Here is a 14,340-nt window from a genome sequence, read left to right on the forward strand (position 1 = left end):
AAGGCACTGAAGTGCAGTAACGACTTATGGTCAGTAGATGGCAACATTTGTACTGTAGTCTCCAACCCCATGTTTGCATATTTGTAAAACTTCCAGCAGGAAATGAAAGCAAATCAAATACAAATATTCCATAGTTTGCAACTAAGAAAAACTACAAGATTTTATACCAACTTTAAATCAGTGATGTTTCTTAGATTGGTAGACATTTTTTAAAAAAAATGTGTATCAGAGTTAGCTAAAAGATTCTATCGGGCTAATTTCTAAATTATGTTTTAAAATTATACTGCTATGGGAGTGATGGTATTCTGTCTTCTGGGAAGTGTGGGTGTTAATTCTTACCTCACAAAAATATGTGCAGATGTCACATTAGGAAATGATTTCCACTTCCTTTACATAGCTTAGAAAACAGTAGTTTAGGGTTATAGGTAGTCAACTGATGTATGTATGTATGTAAATTCAGGATACTGTTTCTGTTCAAGAAGTAACTTAGGATTCATTCTCAGTGTCAATTCCCACTTTGAGGACAATCAGCTGGAAAGCACATGAACATTACTTTAGTTCTTCAGAGGAGACCAGACACATCTCATCTAAATGATTATTTAGACATGGGCAGAGCTTTAGCCTTTCAAAGAGTTTTGGGTTTTTTCTCCATAAAAGGTTTCAATTTCATGCAGTGTAATTGGTGACCCCAGTCTAAAATAGTTTTCCACTATGAGAAGAAGCGACCATTCTTTTCTTGTTAACTATTTTAATTTTTTGAAAACTGGGAGGCCATATCATGTACTATAATTCTCAGCCACAATCTGTAAAAAATAAAAATCAGAATTCCTTAGCCAAGGGAGATAAAAGATTGTTAAAAGGGTGCCCTGATCTTAATTTTAGAGAATTTTATACTAAACTAAAATGCTATTTGCTTATAAACATTACAATAACAGATTCATATTAATAATTCAATATAGTAGAAACTGAAGAAAAAACAGTGATATTAAGAAAAACATCCAGCTGGATGCCAGTGGCTCATGGCCTGTCATCCTAGCTACTCAGGAGGCTGAGATCTAAGATTGAGGTTTGAGGTCATTCCAGGCAAGAACGTCCATGACTCTCTTATCTTCAATAAACTACTCACAAAAAGCCAGAAGTGGTTCTATGGCTCAAGTGGCAAAGCGGTAGCCTTGAATCAAAAAAGCTCAGGGACAGCAACCGCACCTAGAGTTCAAGCCCCAGGATAGACAAAAAATAACTTAATGAATAAATGAAAACATCCTTCGGCTGGGGCTCAAGTGGCAGGCTACCTGTCTTACAGGTGTGAGGTCTTGAGTTCAAACGTTTCCATTTATATTGTTTACTACAAAAAAAACCTCTTGTCTTCAAGGAGCTTATAGTTGGAAAGTCAAGATATGTAGACAAACATCCATGCTACTAATTAGAAAAGAAGGTGCCCAGAGGGGAACTATGTTGGTTCAGAAGCGAGATTATTCCCATATGGAGTACAGATGGAGAGGGTGAGTACACTGTAAGACAGAGTAAATGGGTGGCCTTGTAAGAAAGAAGGAGAAGACATGGAGGGGATGACATGTGTGTTCAACCCAGTTTCTCAGGAGTTCACCACTGGTATTTGGTACTGGGTGGTTCCTTGTGTTGTGGGCTTCTAGCAACAGGCGCCCTTTTGTGTCTGCATATAACCCAGCATATTTCTAGCACCATCTCCCAGGAAAACAAATAGTCATAAATTCTTAACTGTACAGAAAAAGAGATATGTTCAAATAAAATGTATGATCAAATGGCTAATTTAATGGTTAAGTGGCTAATCCATGATTCTAGAAGGGTACATATGGAAAACTGCAACATGCACAGTCTAAGAATATGTTTGGTACTGCTCTCCTTTTGTAAGTGTTCATTGGATTTTTATTGTTAATCCTCATTTTCAATTTGAAGGTTCTTTGCTCAATGATAAAACTCCAGTTATATTTAATTTACAAATATCTTTATTCATTATTCCTAGATGTTTTCTAATGTGATCCACAAATAAACAAATCTTTTCTTGAGGCAAAAAATGTAAATGTATCTTCCTTCTGATTTCCATGAACCTTTAACTGATACTTTTAAAGACTTAAAATGAGAGAGAGGGGCTGGAAAGAATTGTTTTTCTGCCTGGAATGTTCCCATTCTCCACATTTCAGCCCCACTGGCCTTCCAGCTCGGCAACTTGCCACACTTGTTACCATGCCTGCTTCTTCCCTGCCTTAAACTCTCAGATCATCACATGGACGGCCAACTTTTTCTCCTCTCCCGAGTGCTGGTGTTAATTAAGGTTATCTCCTCACGGGCCCATATATAATCTAAAGCGATCCTACCTTGTCTACGCCATTTATTTTTGCTTTGCTTGTTTGTTTTGGTCAAGTTAACCTATTTTATTATCTTGGGGGAAAAAAACATTACCTCAAATCATCTTGTTTATGTACTTACTGCAGTATAGACAGTACATATCAATACTCAGCAATTACTTGTTTGAAAGAATGAAAACAGATAATGAATGAATATTTATGATTCATGTAATCTGTAAACACACATCAGAAACACAATAATTATAAAACTGTTTGGGGAAAAGTCAACATATTCTGTATTTTTGAAATGACCTTGAATAGCAGAAGGGAGTGTTATTCTGCATCTTAATATCGTTATTCTTCAGAAGCAGCTCTAAGATGTTTCTGTACAGAGATTTCCTTAGGGTATAATGATGAACAAATGAAATAAGTATGATTTGCTCCTACAACATATTTCTCGAGGTAGCAAAAATATATTCCACTCTGTCCAAGACACATTCCATCTTCTCACTGGTACAACACTACTAAAACAATGTTGAAAATTCTTAAGCGTCACTTCCCAATTTCATATTCAAAACAAACCTCTGAGAGAGAAAGATTGTGTAAGACAAACAAAAATAAGTCATAAATTTTGTCACTAGACTTAAAATAATATTTTTGGCTAGCTTTTAAGCTAGACATATAAAATGTCCCCGAAGATTCACACAGCTCAAGAATTCAACTAGTGACTCGGTCAGATGGAAATGTCCTTTGTGATCCTCCTGAACATCTCTTCCTTCTGTTCATATATGGACTGCCTCAATTATCTAAGCCTCTACTTCAATGACACATTAAAATGCTTACTAAATTCTTATTTTCATTAGTACCTATTTCAGGTTAGAAAGTTCTTTTGTCTATCTCAGGGGAAAATTCTTTAATTTACCTAGATTTCTTTCTAGTAGTACTATCAGCTCAGTAGTTCTTTTAGAAACTTGGTTCTTGGTGGAAAATATCACATCTACCCTACCATATCATTTTTATGTGACTTTAATTCAATCTTTCCAACACTATCTTTTGAGATCAAGAAAGAATTATTAGGTCAAGGAAAGCCTGGGTTAGGAAAGTCGATTTTCTTCCAGAGGAGGGAGACATAGGTAATAACTGGGATTGATGTTGGGATCCTAAAAGCACAGCAGGCAAGACCTCTGAGTATCTGAAGAAGAACTTGTGTAATAAAAGAAAAGTATCTTATATATCATGACATTTAGAGGAAAAGAGCACAAAGAAATCCTAGACCCAAACATTTAGGGGCTAAATTTTAAATAGTAACAAATAACTAACTGAAATAAATTTAGTTTCTCAAAGGTATCAAGCCTCTGTCCTACTCTACAGTGACATTAAACTATAGAAAAATAAGAATGTATTATTAAATGTACAAAGAACCTTTAGTGATAATTTTCATACAAAGAATTTCTTTTGTGTATCACAGTCTAATCCATTTCCACATTATGTTATTACAAACCATGTTACATAATACAAGGTAACACTTCAGAAGGAAAAAATAAATATGGACCTTTGCCATGGTTTACATGTTTTATGAAGTTTCAGCAACTTTTTTTTTTTTTTTTTTTTTTTGGCCAGTCCTGGGCCTTGGACTCAGGGCCTGAGCACTGTCCCTGGCTTCTTCTTGCTCAAGGCTAGCACTCTGCCACTTGAGCCACAGCGCCACTTCTGGCCATTTTCTGTGTATGTGGTGCTGGGGAATTGAACCCAGGGCCTCATGTATACGAGGCAAGCTCTCTCGCCACTAGGCCACATCCCCAGCCCCTCAGCAACTTTTTTTGAAGTTTCAGAAACTTCACAAAACTAAAAAATATTTTCCAAATGAAATATCAAGGTAATTACTTAATTTACTCAAGTGATACCATGACAAATCCTCAATGGCACAGTTACTAGCCTCAAGGAAAGAGGACAAGTACAAAGCTAAGTTAAAGGCAACTTTATTACAATACTTTTCCAAACATCAAAATGCAATTATTACTGATGCAAATCTAATATATAATACATTATATTACAAAGCACAAAGCATTTCTGGTCAGGTATGTGGCTTCAATGTATTGCTCAAAATGTAACTTCCTAGGATTGATGAGCAGCAATACATAGCAGTTACAATACTAAGAAAAACCATTTAAACTGCATTTTATTTTATTTTATTTTCATGGCAAATAAAGCAAATCTACCCTTCTACTCTTCCTAGTAGACACATAGAAATCTGTTATCCTCTAAGATCCCAGCTGAGATATATTTCCTTTGGTAGAAAATAAGATTTTAAATCTAACCAAACCAAAAGAACACTATGTTTGCCTACTGCAAAAAGGAGAGAATTCTCTGCTTTGCTTTGTTTACGAGCAAAATCTTGCCTTCATTCCCTTCATATAGCCATTCCAAACAGTCCCTGCTTTACAGGATGCCGAAATCTACAAAAAATAAACTCTAATAAAAGTCTTCTGTTTAATCTTATATCCTCACATTTGTTTACTTAAAATAATTTACAATCAACTTTGAGTATTCCATAATAATGACCTTAAAATAATCTTGGGAAATGTAATAACATAAAGGAAGTATTTTCAAAATTAGATAAAGCCATTACTTGCTCTTCTGCCTCTGCTTCAATCTACCAGCCAAATACACTTAGGAAAATATTTCCTTTTCCAAGGTTATGACCATAATAACAATGAAAACAGATATAAACACACTGAATAAATCTAGTCCCTTGATTTTTTGTCTTTGCTTTAACATTTGTGAGCTACCAGTCATCTTTCTTGTTTTCACAACAGGAATTTGTTAGAAAAGTATAGCAAAGTTTTTCAGAGGTCAAATGTAATACAGATTTTGCTATCAAGTTGAAAAGGAAAAGGTGAATGAAAAGGTATGTGCTAGCTGCTTGGGGCTGCAAGGCTCATAAATCACTGTACGTTAAGAGCACGTGCTGAAACTTCATGGTGCCAGTCACGTAATTTTGTGTATTTGGGACTAAAGACGTGAAGGGGTATCTTTTCCCTGTGGAAATAAAAACAAGAGTGATAGAAGAGTTGTAAGAAAGGGAAAGAAAACAGAGTCTATGCTAATTCCACCATGCAGAACACATGCTTTATAAAGTTCATTTCACATCGTTTGTTTTTTTTTTTGTTGTTGTTGTTGTTAAATAGCAAAGAGTTTAAAGAGTAGAACATTTTTTAAAAATACAGAAGTTAAGTCTATAGAAGCCTCTTGGAAACGTAAATTTTTATGCCAAAAAGTGAATGTGAGACAACACATGGACTCAAACCTAAAGATAAATTGTTAGCAAAGCATCCCCAAATATACTTCTGTGGTCACATCTTATTTCAATACTAAAGAGAATATGCCTTAGCCATAAACACATACAGTATCACTAACTGGAAAATCTGTAAGTTATACAATGAAGTCACAAGAAAGGCACCACACTGAAATGCGTAGCTTCTATTTGCAAAGACAGAATGGCAGACCATTACACTTCAAAACTGGCAAAACAACAACAACAAATCAGCCCATTCATGAAAGGGAAGCATCTGGTTTTAAAAACAAGAACTTACTTTGCCTTCTTTGCATTGTCAGTTTCAGATTCTTTCACTGAAATATAATAATATCCAATATTAGTTTACTGTAACCTTAAAGTTGCTTAAGTAATTACTGCTATCAGTCAACATCAACTGTCCAAGTTACAGAGACAATTAAAAACAAAATTCATGCCATGTTATCACTGGCTAAATACTAGAATCAATAGCTCTCCCTTCCCTTCCTCCTCCTCTTCTTCTTCAGGCTTCTTACTTACTGTACCGATAACATGTGCAGTTTAATTTTAAAATAAACGATATGTCCGAGGATTGATTTCTAATGACTGCCAACAGGTCCTAAAGGTCACTGTCTGGGGCAAAGAGTATTCATTCCTTAAGATCCCTAGCTATGGGAGCAGAAAACAAGAAACAATCTCAAATTCATACTGGGGGCGGGGAGAGGGGACACAAATCCCTAGAAGTTAGTTCCCTTACGATGTTCAGTCCCGGTGATCTGGGCGAGGATTCGGAAAGAGCGAGACTGAGTGGTTCCCGTCCTTGGGCGCCAGTCCTCTGTGTCCTCGATCAGTCTCTTCTTGCTGGCATCGCTGTGGGTGGGTATGTGGTAAAACTCTGTATTGCGCTCCACAATGTGCTTTCTTGGTGGGCTAGGGATGAAAAGACACAACAATGAAAACGTTTCAAATTGCATTGTGTGGATAAAATACCCTGTGGTAAATTATTTATAATTTGTACATTTAATCTTCAATATTCCTCTTGGGCAAATAGCTTGTGCAAATATATTTGGCTTCAATTTTTTTAATTATACTTTTCTAAAATAGACTAGGCTTTTTTAAAATTAGTAAAATAAATTCACTTATAATGCTAATATAAACTAGCAAGAGAAGAAAATATTCAACAGAGATTACCGTTTAGGTGGGATTTTCCTTTTAATTGATAGAAGGCAGCAGAAGAAAGATTTCCAACATAAGAAAAGGAAAAGAAAAAGATAAGGAATAAAAGGAAACTGGAAAATGTAAAGTCAACAATATTCAAAATCAAACAATTTGAAATAACTTGTGTCAGTCTTCTGGTGTCATAAAAACCAAATTATGAACTACAATCCAACCACAGTTAAATATCAATATGATGCTAGAAAAGTTTGCTTTGGTTTTTCTTGTTTTTGTTGGGGGTTTTTGTTGTTTTGGTTTGGGTTGTTTATGGGTTTTTTTGCCAGGCCCTGGGCTTGGACTCAGGGCCTGAGCTCCGTCCCTGGCTTATTTTTGCTCAAGGCTAGCACTCTACCTCTTGAGCCACAGCACCACTTCCAGCTTTTTCTGTTTACATGGTGCTGAGGAATCAAACCTAGGGCAAGCAAGCATTCTACCACTAAGCCACATTCCCAGACCAAAAAGTTTGGTTTTTAACAGCATTAGATGATCCCATCTTCATTAGGCCCAGGAACTAAGAATGCTTTATTACAGGTTAACCAGAAATGCCAATGGTAATTATGAAAAGGGTCAGAAGGGTCTATGGTTTTCTCAATCATGGGCCCAACTATCATTTATCTTAAAAATGAAAAATCTATTGTGCTATATATATACCATCACAATGAAGATATATGGGATATTAGAAACCTCTGAGGGCTGGGAATGTGGGTTAGTGGTAGAGTGCTTGCCTAACATGCATGAAGACCTCAGTTCGATTCCTCAGTACCATATAATCAGAAAAAGCTGGAAGTGGTGCTGTGGCTCAAGTGGTAGAGTGCTATGTCCAGGCTGAAAGACAGAGACAGAGACAGAGAGACAGAGAGAAAGCAAGAAAGCCCTCTGAGCTATTTATTAAAAAAAAAAATCCAGTGTATCATAAATAGAGCTTTAATTCCCATTTCCTTTCTGGGAAGCAGGATATGTTTCTCTTTTCCTTTTCTCCCTACTTTATCCTATTATACTAAAATAAATACTTGCTTAAACTGTAAAGGAGGAAAACAAAGAGTTCTGCATAAAGCTACACGTGGTGGCACAAGTCTACAATCCTAGCTTCCAGGAAAGCAAGAATAAATAGGGGGATGGTAGTTCTAGTTCAGCCTGTGGGGGACAGGGCAGGAGGGGAGGAGGACAGACAAAAGCTTCCAAGATGGTCGGGTGCTGTGACACTCCCTTGTTATCCAAACAACAAGTAGAGGCACAGATAGGAGGATGGAACTCCAGGCTAGCCTGGGTATAAAGTGAGATCCTACCAAAAAAAATAACCAACACATAAAGGGCTAGGGGAGTGGCCCAATGGTATAGTATCTGTCTAGTAAGTATGAGACTGAGCTTATGCCCAAGTACTGCCAAAAGAATAAAAGCATTATTCTGAGGATTACGTGCAATCATATATGTCAAAGAGATATATAAACTACAGAGTTCAAGAATTTAGAGTTTGCTAAAAAAAACAAAACTATTCTTTTTTTTCTGTGAACAAAGTATATATTAAGGGATTTACAAGTTATACTACCTTAACATTTTTAGGACATAATAAATATTTCCCACTTCTCTCCCCTCTAAATAAGACAACTTAAAAAAAACTGCTAGAATCTATGGGTTAAGAAGAGAAAAAGGAACGTGAGTCTTAACTGAGTAAGGAAAGTGTTCTTAATGTGGGCAGATGTGGGTGGCAGGATCTACAAGTTTTAATTCAGTGCTAGAAAATCATAGTGTATCAGCATGTCACACAACTGTAGTCATGTGGACACTATCAAAACTCCAGTACAATGAAGTTTCTCCGCAATGAAGAATACAATAGGTTTGTAGTTAATAACAGCCTCAGTGAGACAGATAAAAGTTTTGAGCAATGCATCCTCCATTCAAGTGTTTTATGCAAATCACTTCACTCTCTGTTTTTCCATTTGAGAAGTGGAAATTGCACTTTAGAGATGGCTATGTGGAATAAATAAGACAGATAATGTACCTAACATACTTCCCACAGTTGCTAACACACAATAATGATCCTCATCATATATTCTTTGGTGATAACTAGAAAAATAACTTTAGTGCATCAGCTAAGATTATGGGTCATCTGTATAGATAAAGGAACAGAATCAATAATACTTGTGCACAAAATAGCAGGTGTAATTCACTTCAAAATATAGACATTCAAAATTAACAAGTTCCTTCAAAGTTAAAAAAAAAACTAAATACACTATGTAACTGTAACCCCTCTGTACATCACCTTTATAATAACAATTCAATTTTTTTTTACATACTAAAGAAGGTAGGTCCAAATTACATCTCTAACTTTAGTATACATAGTATTTATCCCCTAAAATTAGCCTCCTAAGTTTTTCCACGGCCTGGTGTAGGTGTACCAAATGCACATGTATTTATAAGAAGTTCTTCAGCAGGAAAAACATGTTTCATATGCTCCTTAAAAAATTTTTTTGGAATGACAGTAACAAAGATTTGTTGATGATGATAAGTTGAAAGCAAGATGAAAAGTTACAAAGGGACAATCATGAAAATCACAAAATTAAGTACTTACACGGTACCAGGGTTACTGTAGACAAAAAATACACACAAGGAAGACGTGATAGAAGAGATACGGATGTTTCCACGATGATAGAAAACATAGATGAGGGGGAAAAAAATGAAACAGCAAATTTCAAAGCAAAGAATTTAAGTGAGGACAATACACAAAAACCATGCTTCAAAACACTCACATAAATATAGACAAACATACAAATGTTAGTTAAAATTCTGCTAAGATTGTTATGATTTGATAAGATTGGATTTCTATCTACTGGTTTTCTAGGTTTCCTATCCTCCCAACATTAAAAACTACTTTATTTATTAATTAGTGCTGGTTAAAGTTTCAAGTTATTGAAAACCAAAAATGCTATATTAAAATTCATCTTGGGCTGGGGATATGGCCTAGTGGCAAGAGCGCTTGCCTCGTATATATGAGGCCTTGGGTTCAATTCCTCAGCACCACATATACAGAAAATGGCCAGAAGGGATGCTGTGACTCAAGTGGCAGAGTACTGGCCTTGAGCAAAAAGAAGCCAGTGACAGTGCTCAGGCCCGGAGTCCAAGGCCCAGGACTGGCAAAAAAAAAAAAAAAAAAAAAAAATCATCTTAGTGGGAGTTTAAATTATTATTGAGTTTCTTACAAAAGGCAAAGAATGAAATAATTTGATATAACAAGTAGAAATATAGAACTTTAAAAAGTCACTTTTAAAAATCAGAAAAAAAAATAATTTCCAATCTCATATTGCAGAAGTGGTACTATTAAAGGTGAGGGTAATATCACATAAATTAAGCTGATCACATGAACAGAAAAACTATTTGAGTATTTTCCCCTTAATTGTAGAGCTAATAATAAAAAGACAAAACACAAGACCAGGAAGAATGGTTTTCCTCTCAATTTTCATACCCTTGCCTGTCTCTCATTACCAGCACCCTCATTCCAAAGCAAGTTTTGGAACTTTAGAACCAATAGGGCAGGAACTACATCATTTTGCATGATCAGTGCTATAATTATTGCCTAGAAAGGTCTATCTGATTTGAAATAGTAAAGGGACATGGTTAATAATACCCAAAGTGAAAAAACTTGCATGTATATTTCTCTAACATAGCCTAACAAAAGATTAAAACTGCAAATACATTTGCATACCATTATAGATAGAGAACAAAGTATAAATTTCATAGTTTATGTACACATTATACATTATGTATACATTAGACTCTTCAATTCTGAGTATTCAGAGTAAATAATTCATTATATAATAGAAAAAACTATGTTTATCAGCTTTAATATTAAGACTGATTGGTGTTGGTATATTCCCATATGTCAAAGTCAATTTGATAGGCTCAACACCTGCTTATTTCCACAACATGAGCATGGGATACAGGAATAAATTCATCTCAAAATTTTGCCTTTATTTTCCATAGTCATTTAGTCACAGTGTAAAAGCAATCTCTACTATGCCATGCTATTTTAAATAGCAGAGAAATATTTATACAAAATAACATCTCCTGAAAAGAGTAGAATTCTAGATGGAAATGTAAGTATTTTTAAATTGAGGATAAATGTTTTATGTCAGTATAAAGTTGGAGAGAAAGCTGGGCACTGGTGGCTCACATCTATAATCCTAGCTACTCAGAAGGCTGAGATCTGAGGATCACGGTTTGAAGCCAGCCTGGGAAGAAAAGCCTGTGAGACTTTTATCTCCAATTAACCACCCCAAAACTGGAAGTGTAGCTGTGGCTCAAATGGTAGAGTACTACCCTTAAACACAAAAGCTCAGGGACAGTGCCCAAGCTGTGAGTTCAAGCCTCATGATTGACATACACACACATATAAAAAAAAAAGTTGAAGGAAAATGTTCTATGAAGAGTATCTAATGGAAGGAAGATTGTCTCAATCAATGTGCTTCAAATGTTCAAGAAAATACATACAACAGTGGCAGATAGGCTAACATGACAGCTAGGTGACCTGATCCTAGCCGATTTGTCCATGTCCCTTTGCTTTGGCAAGTTTAATTTATAGAGTATTTTTTTCCCAACACTTCAAAGCCTTGCACTTTTTCTATCCTTCAAATGTCTTATAAGGGCTTATGTTTAACATATTTGAAGGCATTTTGGAAACAAACTCTGTTTTGTCATTACAACAGATCCAACAACTAAAATGTCCATAAATTGTCCTTCACATAGGCTCAACTCTATCAAAACTCTACTATCTACATATACAGAAATCTAAACTGGCTAGCAACATTGCTTGAATTAAAACTAGGGAAATTGTTAGAAAACTATGGATTACTAAATTTTGATATTAATTTGTAATCAACTCAGTTTTACATATACTATTTACTGGAAGTACAAATGATTGTGCTTTCTCTCCTACTCTGATCTTTGTCTTCTAATAGTCTCTGTTGATAAAAATTGCATTTCCCATGCATGGCTTCTTTCCAAGCATTACACAGCATACTCTCACATATATTTCACGACATTACTTAAACACTATTTACATTTAACACTACTTATATTACTATAAAGCAATTCACCACAACACAGCAATGCAAATCAGACTGACTGAAAACATTGTATATGGTTATTGTAAACCATAGCACTTTTGCAAAATTTTACTTAATTTTGCAAATATTGGGCATTCATGCTGTTTACTCATATATAAATCACCATATTTCCTCTCCAGTAATGTGGATACTAACTTTGTCACATGTGTTTTCTGTAAAAAGAAAAGCATTTTAAAACATTACTACCATATCATTATTTCTTGTGTTTTCCAAAGGGCAGGTTCCTCAAAATACATAGAAACTGTTAGAAGAAATTTCAATCCAAACAAAATTGAAATTAATATTGAATACCAAAGACTTACCTCCTAAAAGCAGTGGCACATTATAATGCAAGGACATGTGGGAAGGAAGAGTAATCTACTACTTAAGAAAGCTGCGCTTCTGGTTTGGGATATAAAATCCCATTCAGTAGTAAAGAAGAAAAAATGCTCTAGGCAATGATTTGTGGGGGGGGGGGGGGGGAAGACTTAAATTTCCTAAAGTACCTTAAGCATTATTAGTTACAAGAAAGAAAAGAAGCTTACACACTAAAAATATCAACATAATTTCCAGATTCCATTCTATTTGACAGAATACTAAGCTGTTTCTCAGTAATGGCATTTCACTAATAAGCTCTTATTTATGATTATGTTTACTAGTCTCATACATATCTATATCCATAAAATTGGCATACTAGAATGCTACTTTCAATCAGTAAACATTAACCATCCTCCTAGTAGATTATGGTAAAGCCAATAGAGGCATTGACTTTGTATCTTTCTCAACTTGTAAAATTTTGGTTACTAATATGCATTGTTTAAATAAAAAGTAATCAATAAAAAGCAAAAACTCATAAAAGTTTTATATTTGCTAGCATTATAAAAATCTAAGTAAGAGAACTGTAAAAAGTTGAAGAGAGGGCTGGGAATATGGCCTAGTGGCAAGAGAGCTTGCCTCATATACATGAAGCCCTGGGTTTGATTCTCCAGCACCACATATCTAGAAAACGGCCAGAAGTGGCGCTGTGGCTCAAGTGGCAGAGTGCTAGCCTTGAGCAAAAAGGAAGCCAGGGACAGTGCTTAGGCCCTGAGTCCAAGCCCCAGGACTGGCCAAAAAAAAAAAAAAGTTGAAAAATCAGTTTGACACTTGATGTAGGAAAAGATTCATGAATAGCACAAAAGACCTGCTCTTCAAGCTGACTGAGATCACTGGCTAGTAAGTGATTTAATTTTTATTTCTCTAATTTAAAGGTAGTGAGGGAAAGAACACACAGCAAAATTGTCTTTTAAAGACACCCCATTTTGTTTTGGGGAATAATCATGTTTTCATTGTCCTAGCATCTGGACAACATTTGAAATCAAGCTATTTTAAAATAAATCCATTTGGCAAATACAAAGCAATAACTTGCTTGTTAATGATGCAAACATGTAACAAACCTTTTTCTCTTAGATTCTGCACAGCCCTGAACACCAATCCAGAGCTTAATAAACACTGCACAAAGTTACCACAAAAGCCCTGGAACCACAACACTGCCTGGTTTCAGCTTGAAAATAAGCTTTAAGTCATTTCACGTGTAATCACCAAACTGTGCTTATAAAACAAAAAACTGAAGCTTTTTCTTTTAAACCAGGATTTTTCCATAACTTCAATTTGTTTTGACCACTACAGTTTTCCATTAGATAGACTTTCCTATGTAATTTCAAGAGGTGCTAATTGGGAAAAATGATTTAAGACACTACTACCTTTTTTTTCCCTCTACTGACAGTGTAACTTCATACACATAGTAAACGATTTCAGTTTTCTGTGGGGCTAGCATTTGATAGGCAACATCTTTCTTTTCTAGTTACCTACTTTGATTACTCTAAAATCCATTGCCTTGAAGTATATATACAGGAAATAAAAATATAGCCAAACACAGCTTAATGCTACATAGCATTCTCTTCCTTCTATGAAAGAAGAAATAATGTTAGTTGAAGGGTTCTCCTTTTCCTCAGCATACATTGAAACTTTAAAAAGCTACCCACAAGCACAAAGCCCTCTGTACAACCCAGTAGCTGGTCTCCCAGAGCTCCTGCTCCCTCCCAACAGCAGCCTGGAGTCCTGCCACCTCTTTCAAGGCCCCAGGTTGCCATGGCAGCAGCAGGGCTACAGAAGGCACAGCCTCTTCATTCCCTGAATTAACACTCAGAAGGGATTACAGCTCATGACAAAGACCTAGCCGCACAATTATTTTAATTATATTTTCCTGGAGACTGACAATGGTGAGAATTAGCACATGTGCAGATTTTTTCACTTTTAAAGTTCATTTTTGTCACAATTCATCTAATCAAAGTGATTTTTAACTAAATGACTGCCTTAAAGTATCTTCACTGAGTTTCAAAATGACCACAACAACCATCTAAAGCTGAAG

At 35.5% G+C, this 14,340-nt stretch overlaps 1 protein-coding gene across 7 annotated transcripts in view; it reads right to left on the reverse strand.

The window, feature by feature from the left end:
- Positions 1 to 14,340, reverse strand: part of Pdlim5 (PDZ and LIM domain 5) — a 143,196-nt gene that overhangs the window by 44,844 nt on the left and 84,012 nt on the right. For 3 of the 7 annotated variants that reach the window (XM_048333613.1, XM_048333612.1, XM_048333615.1), the window contains 2 exons: positions 6,374 to 6,546; positions 5,918 to 5,954 (listed from right to left, as the gene is read on the reverse strand). In XM_048333613.1, the coding sequence (XP_048189570.1) occupies positions 5,918 to 5,954; positions 6,374 to 6,546 (210 nt within the window). Of the gene's footprint in view, positions 1 to 4,287; positions 5,364 to 5,917; positions 5,955 to 6,373; positions 6,547 to 6,807; positions 6,826 to 9,400; positions 9,416 to 12,086; positions 12,104 to 14,340 lie in introns of those variants that run through there. The other 4 variants (XM_048333617.1, XM_048333614.1, XM_048333618.1 and 1 more) reach the window with 4 other exon arrangements.

Source organism: Perognathus longimembris, chromosome 24, assembly GCF_023159225.1.
Source record: "Perognathus longimembris pacificus isolate PPM17 chromosome 24, ASM2315922v1, whole genome shotgun sequence".
Taxonomy (NCBI): Eukaryota; Metazoa; Chordata; class Mammalia; order Rodentia; family Heteromyidae; genus Perognathus; species Perognathus longimembris.